The 23,788-nt window shown below is 40.8% G+C and overlaps 2 protein-coding genes across 3 annotated transcripts in view; one reads left to right on the forward strand and one right to left on the reverse strand.

Moving 5' to 3' along the window:
- The window catches only part of LOC141196034 (uncharacterized), a 91,283-nt gene extending 84,109 nt beyond the window's left edge, over nt 1-7,174 (reverse strand). The window contains exon 1 of the mRNA XM_073662537.1: nt 7,082-7,174. The gene's annotated coding sequence lies outside the window, so the exon portion shown is untranslated. The remainder of the gene's footprint in view (nt 1-7,081) is intronic.
- Nucleotides 7,175-7,254: 80 nt separating this feature from the next.
- Nucleotides 7,255-21,635, forward strand: LOC141196189 (THAP domain-containing protein 2-like). Of its 2 annotated transcripts, XM_073662558.1 has the most exons (6): nt 7,255-7,411; nt 10,517-10,677; nt 11,372-11,496; nt 11,765-11,855; nt 14,295-14,490; nt 17,925-21,635. In XM_073662558.1, the coding sequence occupies exons 4-6, from the start codon at nt 11,788-11,790 to the stop codon at nt 18,213-18,215; spliced, it is 555 nt and encodes a 184-aa protein (XP_073518659.1). In that variant the 5' UTR covers nt 7,255-7,411; nt 10,517-10,677; nt 11,372-11,496; nt 11,765-11,787; the 3' UTR covers nt 18,216-21,635. The 2 variants fall into 2 exon arrangements, with proteins under 2 accessions (XP_073518659.1, XP_073518652.1); XM_073662551.1 differs by lacking the exon at nt 11,372-11,496.
- Nucleotides 21,636-23,788: the final 2,153 nt, after the last annotated feature.

The following is a 23,788-nucleotide window of genomic DNA, read 5'->3' on the forward strand; positions in this document are numbered from 1 at the left end:
TGCCCGTCATTTTCACAGACCCATAGACTTGTATGCATGATTTTGATCCATGACAACAATCAAACATGTCTCTGCGAATTTTTTGTGGATACAAACACAATTCTCAAGAAAACACAGACATTTGAACAGTTCCATAGGACTAACTCAGAGGGTGCATAATAGCCCTTTACGATTTCCAGTTGCCAACTTGACTCTTTATGGGCATCCTATAGACGTAAAAGGGGCAAGGTGACCAATACAGCTTAGTTAAATTAGTAATAATCATTCCAAAACCCTGGACTTACTTGATGCAGTAGGGTCTTGTAAAACCCATCCTATTCAACATACACCCTCACATACAACCCCTGGCAAAAATTATGGAATCACCGGGCTCGGAGGATGTTCATTCAGTTGTTTAATGTTGTTGAAAAAAAAGCAGATCACAGACATGGTACAAAACTAAAGTCATTTCAAATGGCAACTTTATGGCTTCAAGAAACACTAAAAGAAATCAAGATAAAAAAATGTGGTACTCGGTAAGGGTAATTTTGTTCAGACCAAGCTGAGGGAAAAAAAATTATGGAATCACTCAATTCTGAGGAAAAAATTATGGAATCATGAAAAACAAACATACAAAAGAACACTCCAATACATCACTAGTATTTTGTTGCACCACCTCTGCCTTTAATAACAGCTTGCAGTCTGAGGCATGGACTTAATGAGTGACAAACAGTACAATCTGGCTCCAACTTTCTCTGATTGCTGTTGCCAGATCAGCTTTGCAGGTTGGAGCCTTGTCATGGACCATTTTCTTCAACTTCCACCAAAGATTTTCAGTTGGATTGAGATCCGGACTATTTGCAGGCCATGACATTGACCTTATGGGTCTTATTTCAAGGAATGTTTTCACAGTTTTTCCTCTATGGCAGAATGCATTATCATCTTGAAAAGTGTCAACATCCCCAAACATCCTTTCAATTGATGGGTTAAGAAAACTGTCCAAAATGTCAATGTAAACTTGGGCATTTATTGAAGATGTAATGACAGCCATCTCCCCAGTGCCTTTACCTGACATGCAGCCCCATATCATCAATGACTGTGGAAATTTGCATGTTCTCTTCATGCAGTCATCTTTATAAATCTCATTGGAATGGCACCAAACAAAAGTTCCAGCATCATCACCTTGCCCAATGCAGATTCGCGATTCATCACTGAATATGAATTTCATCCAGTCATCCACAGTCCACGATTGCTTTTCCTTAGCCCATTGTAACCATGTTTTTTTCTGTTTAGGTGTTATGGCTTTTGTTTAGCTTTTCTGTATGTAAATCCCATTTCCTTTAGGCGGTTTCCTACAGTTCGGTCAAAGACATTGACTCCAGTTTCCTCCCATTCGTTCCTCATTTATTTTGTTGTGCATTTCCTGTTTTGGAGACATATTGCTTTAAGTTTCCGGTCTTGAAGCTTTTATGTCTTCCTTGGTCTACCAGTATGTTTGCCTTCAACAACCTTCCCATGTTGTTTGTATTTGGTCCAGATTTTAGACACAGCTGACTGTGAACAACCAACATCTTTTGCAACATTGCGTGATGATTTACCTTCTTTTAAGAGTTTGATAATCTTCTCCTTTGTTTCAATTGACATCTCTCGTGTTGGAGCCATGATTCATGTCAGTCCACTTGGTGCAACAGCTCTCCAAGGTTTGATCACTCCTTTTTAGATGCAGATTAACGAGCAGATCTAATTTGATGCGGGTGTTAGTTTTGGAAATGAAAATTTACATGGTGATTCCATAGTTTTTTCCCTCTGCTTGGTCTGAAAAAAATTACCCTTACCGAGTACCACATTTTTAATCTTGATTTCTTTTAGTGTTTCTTAAAGCCCTAAAGTTGCCATTTGAAATGACTTTAGTTTTGTGCCATGTCTGTGATCTGCTTTTTTCAACAACATTAAACAACTGAATGAACATCCTCCGAGCCCGGTGATTCCATAATTTTTGCCAGTGGTTGTATAGAGAAAATGGAACTACATACCACTTTTTTTTTTATTTTTTCTCCCATTCTTGCATTAAACAGTTTCAGATTTATTAAGAATTAGGCAATATTTAATTATGCAAGTAGAAAAGCGTCGCATGTAGTTAAAGTCATTACGAGAGTCAAATTCTTTAACAAAGTACAGCAATGCTGCCATTTACCAGAATGGCGACTGGTTGAACTTGTGTGTGTGTGTGTGTTAGGCTTTGCTTTGAGCAGAACTTTCCATCTGGCGCCCGAGGATAATGGTCATGAACAAAGTTAAGGCCCCGTCACACTAAGCGATGCAGCAGCGATCCCGACAACGATACGACCTGTCAGGGATCGTTGCTGCATCGCTAATACATCGCTGGTGAGTTGTCAAACAGGCAGGCTCACCAGCGATGAGGGGAGCAGCGATATCGTGGAAAGAATCGTTCCACGATGTCGTGCTCCCGTTCCCAGCCTGCTGCTTAAGCAGGAGCAGGCTGGTAACTATGGTAAATATCGGGTTACTAAGTGCGCATGTGCCCCTAGTAACCCGCTGTTTACCATGGATACCACTCTGCTACGGTGCACAGGAGCCTCCGCTCACCGTAGCAGAGTGGTATCTATGGTAAACAGTGGGTTACTAAGTGCACGCGTGCCCCTAGTAACCCGATATTTACCATGGTTACCAGCCAGATCGTTGGTCCCGCTGGTCACACACAGCGATGTGTGCTGGCCAGCGGGAGGCCAACGACCAAAAAATGGTCCAGGACACTTTGCAACGATCAGCGACCTCACAGCAGGGGCCTGATCTTTGCAAAGTGTCACACATAGCGACATCGCTGGTGAGGTCGCTGGTGAGTCACCAAAACCGTGACACAGCAGCGATCTCGCTAGCGATATCGCTTAGTGTGACGGGGCCTTTACTGTTGGAAATTTGCTTTTCAGACCACTGATCTAAGAAATGATTGAGCAAGGGTGCCGACTCCACATATGGACATACAGTTATTCTGCCCTCTAGTGGCCTTATACAAAAGAGCAATATCGTTCTGGAAAATATAATGCAGAAATTGTCAGGCGTAGTGGTTTCCCTGCCATGTAACAGTTCATTAATACCAGGAACACGCACAAATCGCATATATGGAAGAAAGTGTAAATTGCAGGACTGCTATGGGGACTCAGGTGGACACCCTAGGGTCATAGCATTTCTTCTCTGTGCTTTTGAAAGACACAGTGAGCATGTTACTAGGCCATGCAACTATCCCCGATTTCCCAGGACTCCTGGGCCAAAAGAGGGTGAAGTTTGTAAACCCTGGGCGGGCCAGGGGCATTTCTGGGAGTGGGCAGAGATGTAGTTGGTGGATAGCACTTAAACATTCCTTTCAATTTTGGCAACTATACTAATCTTTGCAGGTATTCTGCTGAAATGTTTCAAAAGTTTGTTAAAGAAATAACCCTTTATGGACCTGAGTTTTTTTCATCTTTTATGTTTTCGTTTTTTTTCCTCCCCTTGTTCCAAGAGTCATAACTTCTTTTTTTTAATGTTTTAGTCGACATATGCATATTGTCTCGTCAGAGAAAAAGAGGACTTGAACTCTATAGCGCCACCTATTGGAAGTAGCAATCCTACAAGTCACTTTTGACCCTTTAAAGAGTCTTGCAATATGATTTAGAATAAAAGCCAAATCAGAATCTCAATTTGCAGACACGGTGTTTCAGGGTTTTGACCCTCATCAGTGCAAAGTATGAGAACTGATTTGGCTAGGTGAGAGGCTCTGGACTGAGGTCTAAGGGGTGGCGAGTGACATACCGGCTCTGGCATGCAAAGGTAAGGAGGCTTATTCGCCGTGCAATGCCCGTCATTTAAGGGTTTGTTTCTTGGAAGATGCGTTGTAGTTTTTTATGACACCATTTAATTTACAGTATAACGTACTGGAAAATGGGAAAAAAAATTACAAGTCTGGCAACATTGCAAACAAAACGCCATGCTTTCACAGCATTCACTGTACAGTAAAAATGACAATGACACGTGATATTTTTTATTATTATTTTAGAGGTGAAAAATTCTGAATTTTGTAAAGAAAAAAAAATTGTTTTGGTTGTCATATTCTGAGACAAATAACTTTTATTTTTCCGCCCTTGAAGCTTTGTAAAGGGGTCATTCCATTTCAAGTGATGCAAATCTGAATTTTTTTTTTACCTGATATCTTAGGATATTTATTTTCTTTGGTGTTTTTTTAAGTGCTACTTTACTGAATTAACAATAATACGTTTTGAATTTTTATCTTCATCAGTTAATTTTTTATAGATTTCTAAAGTTTAAAAAACAAACAGAATTTTGGGCTTATATGACTTTACATTTGTTTCGGGCTAGAATTAAGATAAAGAAATGGGAGAGGCATCATTTTGTTCAGAATTGCACATAGTCTTCATATCAAATTAAAGTATGTTTGTTGATATTTTGTTTTTGAGAAGTCAAATTCGAAATTTTGATGGGAGATTTCGGAAAAACTATAAGTTATCAATTTTTCAAAAAAAAATGCATGTATATGTTACTTGTGTTTTGGTTACATTTGTTCAGGGATTCAAGTTGGGATCTCCGTAGGATCATATTTTGAAGTGTGATTTTCTAAATGCAGTCTCATCCTAATCATAGTGTATATCTGATTTTTCTTTGATTTTAAAATGACTGGTTTTCTTGAATACACAAAGGATGGTGATACGATGATGGACAAGAGAGCAAAAAAGTAATTTCTACAATATTGGTGGCATACCGAGTGTGCACCACTACCACCATCCAGGACACAATTCTTAGGTCGTAGGTCAGCACATTCTGAAAATCCTATTTAGGCAGCAGTTGATATGAATTACTAAGTAAGATCAGGACAAGTCATGAAACTTGTTTTTTGTTTTTATTTGGAAAAACATAGACCCTGTCCTTTTAGACCACAGGCTGGGCAGATCTGAATTCAAGATTTTCAAATTGACACTGTTCATATATTTTGAAGTAAGATCCCTTTGAGATCCCAACGTGAATGTACAGGTGTGGCTAGGAGCATTGGAGGCACATGTGAATTTTTTGAAAATCTTATTTCATAATTTTTTTGGGGATATGCTTTTCAAAAACTTTTGCGATTGAGTCCGCATGGTTAAAATATTAACAAAGATATTCTTGTAACATATCAGGTGAAAGCCTGTACAGTTCTGAGTGTAATTATGTTTTTTTCCGTTTCTCCATCTTGGTTCTGGCCTGAGTTATGAGAAGAAACAAAGGCATGCAACACAGAAATTTGCATTTTTTTTTTTTTTTTTTTTAAAAACTTTGAAAAAAAAAATAAAATATATATATATATATATATATATATACACACACATAGTACAGACCAAAAGTTTGGACACACCCTCTTATTTAAAGATTTTTCTGTATTTTCTTGACTATGAAAATTGTACATTCACACTAAAGGCATCAAAACTATGAATTAACACGTGGAATTATATAGTTAAAAAAGTGCTTTTTTCTTGCCATAATACAAATTCTGACAGTCTATTCAGTAGGACTATCAGCTGTGTATCCACCTGACTTCTGCACAACACAACTGATGGTCCCAACCCCATTTATAAGGCAAGAAAACCCACTTATTAAACCTGACAGGGCACACCTGTGAAGTGAAAACCATTTCCAGTGACTACTTCTTGAAGCTCATCAAGAGAATGCCAAGAGTGTGCAAAGCAGTCATCAAAGCAAAAGGTGGTTACTTTGAAGAACCTAGAATATAAGACATATTTTCAGTTGTTTCACACTTTTTTGTTAAGTATATAATTCCACATGTGTTAATTCATAGTTTTGATGCCTTCAGTGTGAATGTACAATTTTCATAGTCAGGAAAATACAGAAAAATCTTTAAATGAGAAGGTGTGTCCAAACTTTTGGTCTGTACTGTATATACACACCTTCACATTTTGCATTCTCTAACATACAAAATCTTAAAAGAATTGATAATATAGAGGAAAAATGCATTGGTTCACTTGATGGGGAATGACCCAAAGGCTTGTTTATTATGTCCTGAGCTGAAGGTACATTTTGATCGCTTTTTACTGTATTTTTGGAGGGAGGGGGCAGGACAAGAGAGAGGGGGTGGTTGGGTTTCCATTGAAATGCTGCAATTCTGCAGTTTGGATCTCTTTCTTTCTGGCATTTAAACTTATGGCTTAAATAATTTTACATTTTGCCAGATCAGACATTTTTTAGACACGATTACTAAATATTTTTTTTTTTTTTTTTTTTTAGCATTTTTCATTTCTTCATTTTTGAAGTGGGGAAAAAGGGGTCATTAATGTTTTGTGGCCCCTTTATGGGACTTGAACCTACGATCATTAGACTGTAAGACCACTGTGGAGGACTAACAGGATAGTTATGGGGGTCTTCAGTAGACGACAGTAACCCATCGCTTTCCCGCAATCGTGTCGGAAGGGTCCAACATTTAAATGTTCTGTGGGACTAATGGAGGTACCCATTCATCAGTTTCTTAGGAGTGAACATAGCAGAGGCTGAGCATGTACACTACTGATCCATTCACACAGGCGGCTTTGGGACTCTTTTTCATGACCTTTGTGGGGGCCCCAGTGGTTGGACCCTTGGCGTGGAAAGGTGATGCTGCATTTAGCATGTTGTACGTGGCGTGTTTTGGTACACCATTTGTATGGGTGAAACTGTAAATAAAAGGTGAAATTATTGACATTTTTATAGAACTACTGAAAATGGAAAAAAATATAACGACAGCACTGAAAGAGAGGAGATGCCTAAGACAACCAATCAGGCTGATGCTTTCACTTTCTAACCTGCCATCCACAAATGAAAGCTGTAATTTGATTGGCTGCAATGATTATCCTGGAAATATGCTGCATAATACAGCAACAGCATGCCTGGATTCAGACTGACAGAGGGGAAGACCGTGTGCACAGTAACATAGAGCCATTTATTCAGGTCTAAAACATGTGCATGTGACTACAACCTGCAAAACTGAAGTGTCCACAGAACAGCACGCACGCACCCTGCCCAGACCCACAGAACCCACGACACACATTACATGCTGCAGACTCACCTCTGTCCTCTGCCCATAGCAGCCTCGCTCCTACCCCAGACGTACTGACGCAACCAGGCGTACATATTTGTTTATAAAGTTTGTTGAGGGAGAAAAAAAAAAAGTTGTGACGTCACACGTCGTTTGAGCGAATCTGATTAGCTGTCCTGCGCATGTGACGTGACCACGCCGGTGACGTCGGGTTTGGGGGGGGGGGGTTTTAGTTGATCTCGGGTGCCATTTTGGTACACCCTGACCCTGCTCCGAGGCTCCCCAAAATGTAACCCCTTGTGCTACTACAGGAGGAAAGCGAGTGCGGAAATCCGGGTGTAAGAGGCCGCTGTGGAGCAGGTGAGTTAGCCGGGGTGCGGCCGCCATGGCTCCGGTGTGTGGCAGTGTCATGTGTGCCGGGATACAGGGGCATGTTAGCAGCAGTGCGGCTGGGGGCTTATGGAGCTGCCGTGTGTGCTGTGCAGCCTTCAGGGTGCATACCCCAGAGGTCCAGACCCCACTAGTTGTAGTAATGTACATGTGATGGCAGTATTTCATCATTGTCACATTCATGTACTGTGCGCCAGTGCAGGCCAGCTCCTGCAGGGGGCGTCCCTAGCCTTGCTACACTATGGTCATCACTACAGGAGTGCGGGAGGCAGGGGACCTCTGTGAGCTTTCATCCCAATATGGGATTTCATCCAGCGTTCCCTATTATTATCCTACTTGTATAGCACCATTAATTCCACAGCGCTGTACACACAACAGCATCACTGTCCCCATTGGGGATCACAATCTATTCCACTAGTGCTGCAAGACTACAGTGCAAGCCACTGTGCTGCCCATCTGGAAACAGAATAAGAAACGCAAAGCCGTAAAAAGTGTCACATTTAAAGGAAGCGTGACAGAGAAAACCTACTTTGTAGACCAGCTGGGTACTATACTTATAGGATGATGGTCCGAGGGGTCCCTGGTGGCTTCTCCCACTGTGTTCCCCTAGACCAGGGATGCCCAGCCTGTAGGTTAGGAGCCCATGTGGCTCTCGTGTCCATGATGTGTGGCTCGCAGCTGTCTTCCAGCTTGGTGCATTAGCATCGGGTCTAGCAAACGGCTACGAAGAGCAGACTTTGTGAGTAGTCTCACACAGAAGAGCAGCTCTAGAGCACATATACTTGTGGGAAATGGGGGTGATAGGATGATGCTGCCATTTAGAGGGGTGCTTGACTCTGGATGTGAAAGTGCGGAGGGATTGATTGACGTAAGAATATCATATATATAAAGTGATAACCCCATGGATGTAAGTATACTGCTGATAAGGGAGGCAGGGGCTCATGATCTAAGTGTGCTTTCTGTGGGGAAGCTTCAGTTGTCTTTATGCAGGTAGTGGGGGGCTATGGTTGTCACTGCGGTGTGTGTGGGGGGAGGGAGGAGGAAGACAACCAGATGTGGCTCACAAAATCTCTGAGAGCTAAACGGGGCTCACAAGATAAGAAGCTTTGGGGACCACTGCCTTACACTAACCGTTCTTTTACAAACATGCATAGGGAGAAACCTGTCAGTCAAGGGGAAGGGAGAAGCCTCCAGAGACTAGCCTCTTGGCTTGGTCCTCTTATACGCATGATCCCTGGGAAGCAATTTAAAGAGAACCTGTCAGCACAATTTTGCAAAGTAAAGCCTTGGCTGTAATGGCCCTGTAATACTGATTACATTGATGCCTTTGGTGAAGAAATCCGCTTTGTTGCTCTTCTTTAATCAGCATTTGCAGTTTTCTGCTAATTTTAGATTTTGGTGCACAGGGGCCGAACTGTACACGGGGTCTGCTCCTCCCTGTATGTGATTCCCCGGCCCCTCCGCTGCCTTTGGTCTGTGAATGACAGGTCACTGAGATTTCAAATAGAGGAGGCAGCAGAGGGGCCAGGGAATCACATACAGGAGGAGAAGACCCCCGTGTACAGTCCGGCCCCTGTGCACCGAAATCTAATTAGCAGAAAACTTCAAATCGTGATCAAAGAAGAACAACAAAGTGGATTTATTTACCAAAGAAATCTATGTAATCAGTTTACTGCGCCATTACAGCCATGATTTTACTTTTACATCACAAAATCATGCTGACGGGTTCTCTTTAAAGTAAATTTTAATTAAAACCACGCTACAATTCAGAGTGAAGCATACCTGGCCTCAATGACTGAGCCAGTGTGTGTTTTGTGCTGCCTTTTGTTAGAGGAATTAGCTGCCAGGTTCCCTGTAATAATCTTCACTCATGGTTGGTGACAGGATTTATATATTTATTTTACTCCCTTATATAGCGCCATTAATTCCACAGCACTTCACAGACAATATCATCACTGTCCCCATTGGGGCTCACAATCTACATTCCCTATCACTATGTCTTTGGAGTGTGGGAGGAAACCGGAGAACCTGGAGGAGACCCCCACAAACACTGGGAGAAGATACAAACTCCTTGCAGATGTTGCCCTTGGTGGGTTTTGAACCCAAGACCCCAGAGCTGCAAGGCTGCAGTGCTAACCACTGAGCCACTGTTTTACTCGCAGTATTAGGCTGTGTGCCCACGTAGCATTTTTCAAGCGTATATGCTGCGGAATTTCCGCAGCGTAAACGCTTGAAAAACGCATGTATATCCGCACCCCATGGTCCCCAATGGGATTCCGCAAGTTCTATGCACATGCTGCAGATTTTTCCGCAGCGTTTATGCCGCGTTCAAAAATCCGCAGCATGTCATTTAATTTTGCGTTTCCGCAAGCGGAATTGCCTTTGTCCAATGCATAAAAAACGCAAGGCAATTCCGCATGTGGAAAAAGCGTGATAAACGCGCGAAAAATGCGCGATAAACGCGTGCGGAATTCCGCATGCGTTTTTCCGGGAGAGGACTTGCATTTATGCAGCAGAAATTTTCTGCTTCATAAATGCAACGTGGGCACATAGCCTTAGGAAAGCCAAATCTACAAAATCTACAGCCTTTAGTAGTTGATTATTCTCTTCTATTGAGTGCCACTTGGAGTACTGCAGAGTGAACCCAAGTCCATCCATGCGGCAGTTGTCTGCCTATTTACGATTCTACAGGACCGAGCACCAAGAAAAGAGACTTGCTCAATCATTGGCTGATCATTGCGCCCCTATGAGTTATTAGGTTTCGGGCTGTAACTGTCAAAAAGCAAATCTGTAGTTCTGCATGGATGTGAAAAGGGAAGGTGCAATCTCTACTACGCTGTGGGATGCATGAGGGGTCTTAAGGTGGTAAGAAGTCATCAGTATTGTAAGTTACACTTGGTAGGTGGAGGCGCCTGTTACAGGTTTTCCATTGGAGCTTCACACAACGCCTCTCAACATAGCAGTGACTAGTTATCATTTGTCTAAAGCCTTTTTACAATTAGAAACAATATGACTTTTCTTCTGTACCAGTTGTAATAAATCTCCATTTAATATGCTTTTCTTTCACTGTGGCAGGTGCTGGGAAGTGCCACCTTTCCCATGCAATGGCTGTTAAATAGATTTGCTTCTTCTACCAAGTTTTTGCTGCCGGGCTATCCACAGAAATAGAAAAAGGAATAGTAGATATGATTGATTTTGGGACAGAGCAGACGGAATTCTAAATATTTATATTACAGGTTAGTATCTGAAATACAGAACATTTGTCCCAGACTGTCGTGCACATAGGAAACTTACCTTCATACATGGCGGATATGGAATCATTTCTGTGATTTTCATTTATATGAATGGGGTTTGAAAGTACCAATACACATGCTGTAGAAACTTACTTGTGGAGTGAATTTTCAGTAACAGAAATATCTGCAATTGCAAATTATATATTTATTTATTTGACTCCCTTATATAGCGCCATTAATTCCACAGCGCTTTACATACATTACCGTCACTGTCCCCATTGGGGCTCACAGTCTAGATCCCCTATCAGTATGTCTTTGGATTGTGGGAGGAAACCACAGAATCCGGAGGAAACCCACACAAACACCGGGAGAACATACAAACTTTGCAGATGTTGTCCATGGTGGGATTTGAACACAGGATCAGCTGACCATCTAATGTGTATGCGGGCCTACTGACCAGGGCTGTGGAGTCGGTAAGCCAAACCTCTGACTCCGATTCCTCAATTTCCACGACTCCCTCATAAATTGCTCATGTTTAAGTGATAAATTTACTGTAGCACAGATTCATCTCAGCTAAAAGTCTAGACCCTTAGATCAGGAATAGGACAGACATTTCATAACTTTCCCAAATACTTATTAAAAAATATTCCCCACAAACTGCATTGAACTGCTGTACCCAATTTATTATATATTTTAGGTGTTGGAGTCAGTCCATTTTATACCGACTCCACCAAAATGGGCTCTGACAGCAGATGACAATGGAGATCAGGATCATGCAGTTACAGATAAGACGACACTAGTTGAGTCTAAATGCCCATATAGGTGAGCGAATAATTGCAGAACGAGCGGTCATAGAAACGCCTGTTTTCTACTAAACATGCCAGCAAACACAATGAGATAATCAATTGTCAAAGGCTGGAAAACTCCTTTAAGATATCAGACTTCCCTACTTTTTCTTTGCTGTTGTCAATGCATGTACTGATTTGTATTTTTTTTTTTCAATGCAAAATATTAAATCTAAATTTTTACAGCTGTGATGAGACAAAAAATATTACTTGAGTGTTCACTGCATTTTTCATTTGCATTGCAGGTTGCTTTATATGGCATCTAACAATGCCCGCATGTGCTGCCATCAATTGCACAAGCCGACAGACTCGTGGATGTGGAAAGTCATTTCACCGGTATGTGTAACATGAAATATAAGATTATAACATTTCGTATCAAATTCCCATGTGTTGCAGTGTAGATCAGTGTAAAGGGAATCTGTCGCCAGGTTTTCGCCCCCTAATCTGAGAGCAGCATAATGAAGGGACAAAGACTCTGATTCCAGCCATGTGTCACTCACTTGGCTCCCTGCTGTCATTTTGATACAATCACTGTTTTAGTAACAGTAGATTATCCCTAGAGTAAACCTGCTGCCAGGTAGTCCTCCATATTCATGAGATCTGTATAACCCCACCCTTACCACTGATTCTGCCTATGCACAGTGAACACAAAGCTGTCACTCAGTGGTTTGGGCGGGGTTATATAAAGCTTAGCATTCAGAGAACTTCTAGATCTGCAGCAGAGACAACAGTGATTTTATCAAAATTACAGCAAGCAGCCCAGTAAGTGATAAATCGCTGGAATCAGGGTCTCTACCGTTATATTATGCTGCTCTCACATTTCGTAGTAGAAACCTGGTGACAGATTCCCTTTAGCTGAAACTTTCTGGGATTCAGATTTTAGCCTGAAATAATTAAAATAATGCACATTTTGAGTGATTTCTAGCATTCTCTGTGGTCCCCCAGAGCTCCTATTTACGTATACCTAAAAGTATTCTAAGGTCGTTTCATCCAATTGTAGAATTTTAATATATGCAATAAAACATTATTTTCACATCATATAGTAAATTTAAGACTGTCCCCAATTTGCATGTATTTGTCCTTCATTTTAGTCCTGGAGATTTCTATATAGCTAAGATGGAAGACAATTCGCTATTGAAAGTATGGCCTTCACACTGCATGGAACAGACTCCTTGAGTTCTCTCCCAGATCGCTTATCATAGGACATTCTGCCTTAAATAAACTCTTCAAAGACCCAGCTGCAGATTGTGTAAAACCAGAAAGTAAACTTGTGCTTAAAGGGAATGTGTCACGATTTTTATTTTTGCATTAATTAATAATTGATTATGTAATTAATTATTTTTAATACAAAATGAAATGTCGTGTTAACTTTTTTGCAGCCTCTAGTCTAGGGGACGCCATTTTTATTTGCTGGTGTGTGAGTGTCTGAGCACGACATTTACACAACGCATATACTGCAGCCCATGTACATAGGAGACTGCAGTCCAACCGCATCTCCTACACTGTGGATGCCTCAGCTGTGACCTGGGCACGCCCTTTGGCTTTCCAGTTCACAGCTTTGGGGTTAGCCAGAGCTGCATCACACAGGATGGGATTAGATGCACTAACTATTACACACAGTCCAAACACTCCTTTGTTGCATATGAGAGAGATGATTCTGGCAGTGGCTCATCTTCCCTCTGAAAAAAAAAAAAAAAAGCATCAGGTGATTGGATTCCAACTGCCTGATCCTTATGACCCCAAACATAACCTGTCAGTGATGAGACAGTAGGCCACTATGCACATTACATGGTTAGGTGACTTTTATCTGATGTGCATGCTGACCTTCAGCTGGTTTTACACCTTTATTCACCTCTTCGTAGAAGGTGGAATGATTGGAGTAAAACGTCCGCATCCTGTCAGTTCATTCCTAGTGTCTTGGTCACTCAATAAGGTGACGGACACAGGGATTATTGACATGTACTCACATTCCCCAGGTCCTCTGGTGAGCCTCTGCCGATGCTACCAGTGTCTGGCATTGGCTGATTGTACAGCACGGCAACCCATCAGTGAACTGAGCTCATTGATTAGACTGGTGAGCTGCCGACGTAAAGTCAGTGACACAATCAATGCCAGACACCAGGCGCAGTGGTGGAATCTCACTGGTGAACACTGGGAAGGTTAGTATAGTGAGTTTGGTATAAAAACCAAACTGCACTCGGGGATAAACTTTAACTGAAAGGGGACAACCCCTTTACATGAGTAGTATAGTAAAGGGCAGCATGGTGGCTCAGTGATTAGCACTGCAGCCTTTCAGCACTGGGATCCTGGGTTCTATTCCCACCAAGGACAACATCTGCAAGGAGTTTGTATGCTCTCCCCGTGTTTGTGTGGGTTTCTTCCGGGTTCTCCGGTTTCCTTCCACACTCCAAAGACCTACTGATAGGGAATCTAGATTGTGAGCCCCAATGGGGACAGCCATGATAATGTATGTAAAGTTCTGCAGAATATGTTGGCGCTATATAAAAATATTATTATTTTCGGCTTAGGAAAATATTGCCACTTTTCCTCTGAAAATCAACACTTGTCCACATTTTGTATGTGGTATTGTAGCTGAGCTGCAATAACAGAGGAATTCCACAGACAGGTATGGCACTGATTGCAACCATTTTTCCTGACTCAATAGAATCCTCATCCCTTTTAATCTGTTCCCTACATTTTTACTTAAATCTGCAGAATTTCTGTGTAGTACAATTGTAATACAACTTTTTTTTTTTTTTTTTTTTTTTTTTTAAGGTTTCCACATGGGCGACCAGAAATTCTGAAAAAGTGGGTAACAAACATGCGACGGGACACTTTTAAACCATCTTGCAAAGCAGTGCTGTGCTCTGACCATTTTGAAGAATTTTGCTTTGACCGGACTGGTCAGACTATTCGGCTGAGGGTTGATGCTGTGCCAACTGTGTTTGCTTTCCCTGGGAAAACAAGAAAAGTATGTGCATTTTCATTTATTTTTTTTAAATTCATCGCATCAAACATTGTAAATCCAGCAGAGCCAAGAGTCTTAAAATTGTGTGTGGGGGTGGGGGGGACAAATGAACAAAGATTTAAAAAGGAAAAAAAAATCTCTGTGGAGCCTGCAATGTAAATAAAATTGAATGAGTAACAAAAAAGAAGACTGCCTGAACTAATCATACAAATGGTAAGTGAGCCAACCCACGTACAAAGCACAGAGCGAAGTGACAAGATGTATAACATTGCACTGTAGCCAGTCTGTTAAAGGGAATCTGTCAGGATCAACCCTCCCAAGCCATCTATATGGTTAGGAAGCCAGGGCTGTGGGGTCTGAGTCGGTGTCCATTTTGGTGGAGTCTGTATAAAATGGACCGACTCCAACTCCTAAAATATATAATAAATTGGGCACAGTAATTCAATGCAGTTTGTGGGGAATATTTTTTTCATAAGAATTTGGAAAAGTTATAAAATGTCCTATTCCTGATCTAAGGGTCTAGACCTTTAGCTGAGATTAATCTGTGCTACAGTAAATGTATCACTTAAACATGAGCCATGTATGAGGGAGTCGGAGTTGGAGTCTGTGTCATGGAAATTGAGGAGTCGGAGGTTTGGCTTACCGACTCCACCGCCCCGTAGGAAGCTGAATAAAATAATACCTTGATATCTGCGATCTGATGTCTTGTTCCAGAGAAGTCCATGTTTTTCTTATATGTAAATGAGCTGGTAAGATCTATGGGCCTGACATAGATCTCCCTGGGAATCTGCCTCCAAGGCTTATTTTAAATGAATAGTCTGTTCTCAGAAGTGTACACAGCTCTGGAGTGAGATCATAGCTAACACAGTACAACAGAAGTTAACTGTCTCATTACAAACTCATTTGCAGTTGTCCTCCCATACTGCTGTCAGACCTGTTGCAGAGCTGTGCCTGATCATAACTAGTTCAGCAGAGCAGAGCTAACACAGTACAACAGAATTTGTTTCTCCATTGCGAACTTTTGCAGCAGCACTTGTTCTCTCATAGTGCTGTCAGATCTGCTGCAGAGCTGTGTCTGATTATAACTAACACAGTACAGCTGAGTTGAATTACAAACATTACAAACTCACTACATCTCATTACAAACACAAGCTTATTTGCAGTTGTTCTCTCATATCAGTTCTGCAAGAATACTTCAGCTTCCATTTCACAGATTGGCTGTCAAATGGAAGCGGACAGGACAACTGCAAATTTGCTTTTACGGTTTGTAATGAGACAAAGCTCAACTCTGCTGTACTGTGTTGGTTATAATCAGGCACCGCTTTGCAGTAGATCTGACAGCACTATGAGAGGACAATGTAAATGTGGTTGTAATGATACAAAGTTCACTTCTGCTGTATTGTGTTCGCTCTGATTTCACTGCAGCGCTGTGTGTTCTTATGAGAGCAATAGTCATTACATGTTTCACACTGGTAATGCCCCCTTTCATGTACAATAAGCTCTGGAGGCAGATTCTCAGGAAGATCTATATCCTGCCCATAGCACTTAACAGATTATTTACATGTAAGAAAGTGTGAATTTTTCTGGAATAAGACATAAAATCGCAGATATCAAGGTATATATTGTTTTCAACTTTCTATGACCTGCATGCCCATATAGCTTAGGAGGTTTTTTTGTGACAAATTGTACTTTATGATAGTGGTAAATTTAGGTCATTAGGTTTGTTTTATTTCTAAACTACCTGAAATTTCTCAAATTTAGAAAATTTAGCATTTTAAGTTTTCATGCCATTAAGACAGATATTTATTAACTATTTTATGTGGCACAACTTGCAGGTACCACATATCTACTTTGCATCCGCATCATTGTTATTTAACAACCCTTTAAAGAAAAAACAAAAATCTATTTTCTATTTTTAAAGATCACTTCACCTTTAACCCCTTCACTACATCCGCCGTACATGTACGGCGTCAGTCGGAAGCTGGTGTATGGAGCAGGATCATGGGGTGAGCTCACCCCATACTCTGCAGATTATGGCTGTTATGGCCACCTGTAATTGTTAACCTGTCAAACTCTGACAGCGGCATTTAACACATGCCGGCATGGGGGCGCGTCATTCCATGCGCCCATCGGCGTGCTCATGACTTGATTGTGGGTAGCCAATGGGTTGATATGGCAGCAGGGTGTTGGTTGAAAACCTCTGTTCTTGTGGAGCTCCCTTGAAACCCTGCCTGTGTTTGCCCTTCAAAGGAGACCGTGATTTTAGCTTTTTGCAGCAATGCTGTGGCATTTTTGCGTATAGCACAAGCAGTCAGACAATCGCAGCTTCAAGTCCCCTAAGGGGACTAACAAGAACAGTAAAAGTGTAAAAAAATAAATATGAAAAAAAGTTCAAATCGCCACCATTAAAAAGATCTAACAAAATATAAAAATGTCTAACCCGATAAACACCGTAAATAAGATAAAAAAAAATTGAAGAATGACAGGAGACCCTTATACAAGACATGAATCGATCAACTGCACACCTCAAAGTATTCTAAATCACTTTCAGGACGTTTAACCTTTCAGGTGCGCCAAAGGAGATAACGCACAAAAACATTACATTAGACCCAATTTAATTTTCACAAGGTTAGCAGGAGAAATTGGACCCCACAATTTATTATGCAATGTCACTGAACATGCCTATACTGCACATGTGGTCAGAAACTACTGTTTGGGCACATGTTGGGACTTGGAAAGGAAGGAGCTCTGTTCTGGCAATTTTGGCTGGAATAGATAGCAGGTTGCATTTGCAGAGCCCCTAGAGTGCTAAAAGTGCAGAATTTTTTTACCAGTGTAGTTTCCATTTTGGACCAACAGGTGCTTCACAAAAGCTTATTAAATTGGGACATAAAAATGAAAATTTTGCTCATGAGGCAGTGCTGATAAGGGAACTTTCACTATTTAAATTTTGGTATGCAATTTGAGCAGCCCCTGAGGTGCCCCAAGAGCCGAAAATACCCACAACTGACCCTATTGTGGAGATTATACACCTTTTAAGGAATTCATATAAATGTGTAGTATTCGTCTTGAACCCACAGAATTTTATAAAAGTTGGCAGTGAAAATGAAAAATTAAATTTTCAGGGTTTTTTTTTCAATTACGATGTTGTTTTAGTCCCAAATTTCTCAATGTCACGAGTAACAGGAGAAAATGGACCCCTTAATTTGTTGCAGAAAACGACCGCCGGCATTCTCCTGGAGCGTTTTCACCTTGGAAAATATGGCGGTTCTGCCAGTGTCTTAAGGACAACATGTGCACATACCCATATAAAGTAACATAGTAATAGCTCTGCACATGCTGATATTCTGCCTAATATGCAGTTATTGTTTTACATACCTGCAGCTTTGTAATTCCAGTACTCCGATTCTGATTTTTTGTTTACTGCCTTTTTATAGGATCGAAAATCCCAAATTTCTGTTCCAGTGTTTGAAGATGTTGAGGAAAAGTTTTCCATTCCACCTACTTCACTTCCAGAGAAGGCCCCGACTCTAGAGTCAACTGACAAACGTGTTATAGTGGAACATGACTATTGCATTACAGACAGTCCAAAGGCTCTAAAAAAGAGGCTCGATGAAGCTTTAAGCAGCCTCCACAATGTGAAAAGAAGGCTGAAGATCACCCAGCAGAAATTCAGGAGGCTGAAATTTAAGGTTCAGTCACTTGACTTAACTGAAGAATCAGTGTAAAGACGATCGATCCCCTTTATCTTTGTCCTTACAAAGTGTACAAGTGCTTTGATACGCTGCTTCAACTGTATCTATATGCATCTGTTGAAGTGCTCCTCATAAGGCTATGTATATACAGAGTTTTATACTTTTTATTCATTTAATTTTGTGTTAAGAATCAAACGGTCAAAAGTTCTTGAAGGAAAATTGGGAAGATTGGTATATAAATATTAACCTCATGGCCCATGCTTAATAATTCCGCCTTTGCCGTTAGGATGGAATTGTCAACCACAACTTGCATCTTTGTATAAAGAATGCTGTCGTATCATCGGCTCATACTGGACAAAACGTATCTGACAAAGGCTTTTTGGCCCCCTTTTTTTTCCTTTTTTGGGAGGTATGGGGGGTTACGACTATTACAGATTTTTGCAAAAAATTGTCCATATCATGGCTTCTTATATTCGTACCCGCCCCTAACAGAGCCCAAAACGTGAATAGTGGCAGAAGAATGGAATACTTGTACTTTCTTGAGGGTTGCCCAGGTAAACAGAATGCAATAAAAAGTCTGAATTCCACTGTGGTGGTTTGAGGGCTTATAGTTTTTGCTGTTGAAGGTTTCATTCATCACAGCAATCACGCCAGACTTCTGATGTAAATTACTTTGAAAAGTATCAACATTTTTGTACAACGTTGTGCAAAAAGTTTGCGACTTTTGGCTTTTACACTCCAGTTTCGCCAAAATAGGCAGAACGGGGGCATGACTCTATAGCTTGTCTAATTAATGGCGAGCTGTGGTGTCCCTTACACCAGAAATCTTACTCCAGTCACTGGAGTAAGATTTGTAGCGAGGCACATGCCACTTTTCAGATATGATTCATTAATAGGTGTGCACTTCTTAATGAATCAGGTGTCTCTGATTTCAGCAGGTCCCCCTCAAGACTGGTGGGGACAACACTAGTCTTTATGGATCGCTGCCTGTTTGCAAAGTTTTGAACAGTTACATAAAAAGGGTACAAACAGCCTTGATAGAAAACTGCCCTATTGTTTTGTGTTTAATTCAGTACTGCATCTCCATGGTAACAGACTACTTGAAATAAACCTTGTGAAAACTGTAGAGGACAAATAGATGGTCATATGACTTCCAGATCAGACTACTCAATGTTTGTAGTCTGTTGCCATGGAGCTTAAGACAAAAAATTGAACATTTTCAGTTTTCATTTTATAAAGCTAACCCAGATGAGGGAGCCAAATGCTGCCGCTACCAGATATTTGTGGTTTACCGGTGTTGCTGTGATGACATATTGCCTACACTGAGCCCACCAGCTGCTCACCTGTTTCAAAGAGTACAGCCTGAGTAGCTGTTGCTCTTGTGGGGGAGGCAGTGCTATGGCCTTTGGAGTCCAGCAGCGCGACCTCCTTATTGAGCATCTATAAACCTATGCCATTCCAGTAAGGGTGTATCCCGGCACTGTTGCATATTGTCCACCACACATACCTGATTACTTGATTCCTCTAGCATATTTCCCCAGAGGAGTCTCATTAATCAAGGAGACAAGGGCCATCAGGAATAGCAGCAGAATTCGTTCTGCTACTTCTATCCACTATCACCAGTGAACACCGTTCAATTAGCAGTGATACTTGCGTATGTCATATGCCAATTGCATCTTCAGAGAGAAAAGAGGACTAGAACTCTAGTGTCACCTATTGGAAGTAGCAATCCTAAAACTCAATATTGACCCTCTAGCGAGCCTTGCCACATGAGTTGGGATAGAAGCCAAACCAGAATCTCCGTTTGCAGATAGTGTTTCGGGGTGTTGCACCTCCTCAGTGCAAAGTATGAGATCTGGTTTGGCTGTATGAGGGGCCACTTACTGGAATCTAAGGGGGGGGTAACATTTCTACTTATTTTGCCCATGTCGTAACACTGCATCCATCACGTTTGACAATTCGTGATATGGTTCAGATAATAGAGTTCTTACTTTGCTTTTTAGTACTGTTGTCAGCCTGGTTTCTTAAGTCCATGGAGCCTTTTTCCAGAACTGGGTGGCTTTTTTATATGCCATCTAGCAAAGTCTAATTTTTCCTTTCGGTTCTTGAAAGTTACCAGTGGTTTACATCTTGAGAGAAAACCTGTACATTAGTTAAGGTGTCTCTAGATTTTGGCAAGGATAATACCCCCTTTTTAGACTCTTCTTGACTAGATGTTGTTTTTCTGAACGAAGTACCTCATTCACTGTAGTTCTGTTCCATATTCTTCCAGGCTTTTTGCTGTTTAGTTTGCCAGTGCATTCCTTCTTTTTAGGAATTGTTTGCATTGACAACCTCTTTGTACAGCATATTGAGAGTTCCCACGAGCTACCATGTAAATTCATCACTTGCAGCCAACTCCAGACTCTCTATCTCAATATGTTGTAGTTAACATTAGGTAACATGTTACATTAGACCTTTAAAGCGGCTCATCAGTCAATTGTCCAATTACTTTTCAGCCTGATACTATAGAGGGACTATGTAAAAAATGTAATTTCAGGACAGTTAATGCAATATCTTTGTAAAACCCCTTGAATTAAAGCAGAAAGTGTACACTTCAGTCACACCTCAATGGCTTTGTTACATATCTGTTGTGCTGGTGTACATAGGCTAAATTATAAAAGATACTCTCCTGCACTCAACTGTATATATTTTATAGCGATGTTTTAATTGTTTGTCTTCCCTGCTGCTGCAATTGTGACAATGTACTATTAGATGCAGTCGAACAATTTAAAGAATGATTGATTGCAGAGGTGGACATAGACTTTAAAGCTGATTTGCCATTAGTGAATTAATCTGTTGGCTTTTTGTTTCTAAATGGAATCTGTCAGCAGGCTTTTACCCTTCCAACCATTTGTATGCACATTTAACTCTTTTTCAAACACAAATCCAGCAATACCTTTACATGACCAGTCCATTTCTCTGTTACTGAGAACAGGGCGTTTAAACTGATATGCTAATAAAGACTGTAGATCTGAAGCCTCTGTCACTCCAGCTCTATTCCCCGCCCAGTGCCACCTCCTCTTGATTGAATGACAGTCTCAGTGCTGTGTGACTTCAGGGAAAGGAGTTGTCAGTGAAGGAAAAGCTGGGCTAGGAATAGAGCTGGAGTGACACAGGCTTCAGATCTACAATAGCTCTTTAGACTCGTTTGCATATCAATTCAAACCCTGATTTCTCAGTAACAGGAACGGGCTGGCCATGTAAACGTATTGCTGGACTTTATAAAAAAAAAAAGCTACAAGCACATATAGTTTGCGGCGTGAAATCCTGCTGACAGATTCCCTTTAATTAGCATAATTGAAGTACAGTGCATTTCTTGCTAAATTAATTTGCATAAATCAGCTGTTATAACATCTGTATGTGCATACCGCCAGTGTTTTGAAATAAATCTACATTCACAATGCATAATAATGTTTAAATATTTAATACACCCTTGACCGTATATATTTTGGTGCGCCATGATTTAATTTAGCAATAGTAGAAAGGAATATACGGATAATTCTGCTGCACTGCTGGTCAATAAGAGATCCAATGCTGATAATGGTATGAACACAGCAGATTTATAAATATACGCATTTCAGAGATGAAAAAAACGCTGATAAATTGTGTTTTTTTTTTTTTTGTTTTTTGTTTTTTTTTTAGAAATGCAACAGCCAGAAATGCCTATTAGATCTTCTATGGGCAGGTGTTATCACTACAGTTTTACATGTGCAACAAGTCAGCTTTAAAGGGGTTGCTCCATGAACAACATTTATCACCTAACTGCTGTTCAGTTAATTTCCATTTATTTATAGAAGTGGTAGTGCGCATGTTTGACCACCTCTTTCATGGGGGAGTGGTGGTCAAAATGCGCACCACCACTCCACATCCCCCATGTTCCCGCTTTGGGAACCCTCTTCTCTGGAAAACTTTGGTTTCCAGTAGTCAGATCCCCAGCCTATATATATTTATTAATTATCATGTGGATATTGGTTAGCGCCTACTTTCAAAACTGGTTTCCATAAATGAATAGAACTAAAGGAAGGATGAATATAAATGTTAGCTTCTTATTAAAATTATTTATTTTGTCCTCATTTTTTAGATAGTCAATAGGTTATTAAAAATAGTTTTGGGATAAAAATGAAAGCAAGATATGTAATGGGTTATAACTTTAAATGCTTAAAGGGAATCGGTCACCAGGTTTTTTGCTACTCCATCTGAGAACAGTATAATACATTGGCAGAGACCCTGATTCCAGCAATGTATCACTTTACTGGGCTGCTTGCTGTAGATTTTGTTAAAATCACTGTTTCATCGTCTGCAGATCTACCAGTTCTCTGAATGCTGAGCTTTGTATAACTCCACCCACACCACTGATTGGCAGCTTTCTGCCTATGCACAGTGTATATAGAAAGATTTCAATTCGGGTTATACAGAGCTCATGAATATGGAGGACTACATGGCAGCTGGTTTACTAGTCCTCTAGTTATAATTTCCTGCTGATAAAACAGTGATTTTATCAAAACTACACTAAGCAGCCCAGTAAGTGACACATCGCTGGAATCACTGTCTTTATCACTACAGTATGCTGCTCTCAGATTAGATGGCAAAAATCTGGTGACAGATTCCCTTTAAAATGTCAACATAATAATGAAAGCCAGTATTCACTTAGAAAAAAATGTATATATTATTTTGATATCCCTAATGTCTGAATCTGTCATTTTAGATTAAAGTGGTTGTGCACTCATAGTAAACTTAATTAAAAATACAAAAGATGATGATTGGTCTCCAAATACATTGTCCTCTTTTTTTTTTTTTTTTATATACTACATGTCTTTTGAGTACAACGTTTGGCTTTCTTCTCCGAAGACTAAAAATTCCTAAATGGTAAAGAATCAAATGAACATTATTGGGAGTCACATACATTGCAGACTGCTTAGTCCTGTTCAGTGTGAAATCTATCAGACAAGCTCTCTATCTGCAATCCTTTCTGATTTCAAAATGTCAGCTTAGATCAGTGTTCTAAATAACCAGATAACATAAATGAAAATCAAAAGTTGTCAGCTTTATGAGCACTCAGAAAAGCAGAAAGGTTTTACTCTTTTACTCATTTTAATACCATAAAAAAAAGTAATCCAAAGGGTCTGCTGTAATCCATAATATGGATGTCCCACGACGAACCCCGACTCTGCTACATCCGGAGGCTGTGATGAGTGGTGACTTAAGTAACGTTATCGCTCACCACGGCAGCCGGAGCACACTGAGGAGCGCGTGAATCCGGCTACTGTGATGAGCGTTGACGTCAGTAAGGTTATCGCCGTTCACAGCTGATGAACTGCGGTAACCTTATTGACATCTCCACTCGCAGTGTGTGAACTTACTGCGGGTTCTCACGCTGCAAGCAGTGACGTAAGGTTACTGCAGTACATCGGCTGTGAACTACAATAACCTTACTGACGTCACAGCAGCCGGATTCACACTCTGTGTTCCAGTTGCCGTAGTGAGCGGTAACGTTGCTGATGTCACTGCTCATCACAGCCACCATGCTTAGAGTGACAGAACGAAGCAAGTGCAAGAGGTAACTC

The sequence above is a fragment of the Phyllobates terribilis genome, unplaced genomic scaffold, assembly GCF_046119375.1.
Source record: "Phyllobates terribilis strain yellow unplaced genomic scaffold, ASM4611937v1 Scaffold_1__5_contigs__length_1240528914, whole genome shotgun sequence".
Lineage (NCBI taxonomy): Eukaryota > Metazoa > Chordata > Amphibia > Anura > Dendrobatidae > Phyllobates > Phyllobates terribilis.

Excerpts from the sequence above, each read along its gene's own strand:
- LOC141196189 (XM_073662558.1), top strand. The coding sequence starts at position 11,788 with ATGCCCGCATGTGCTGCCATCAATTGCACAAGCCGACAGACTCGTGGA. Across the intron at positions 11,856-14,294 it reads TGTGGAAAGTCATTTCACCG|GTTTCCACATGGGCGACCAG; the intron begins GTATGTGTAACA and ends TTTTTTTTTAAG. Across the intron at positions 14,491-17,924 it reads TCCCTGGGAAAACAAGAAAA|GATCGAAAATCCCAAATTTC; the intron begins GTATGTGCATTT and ends GCCTTTTTATAG.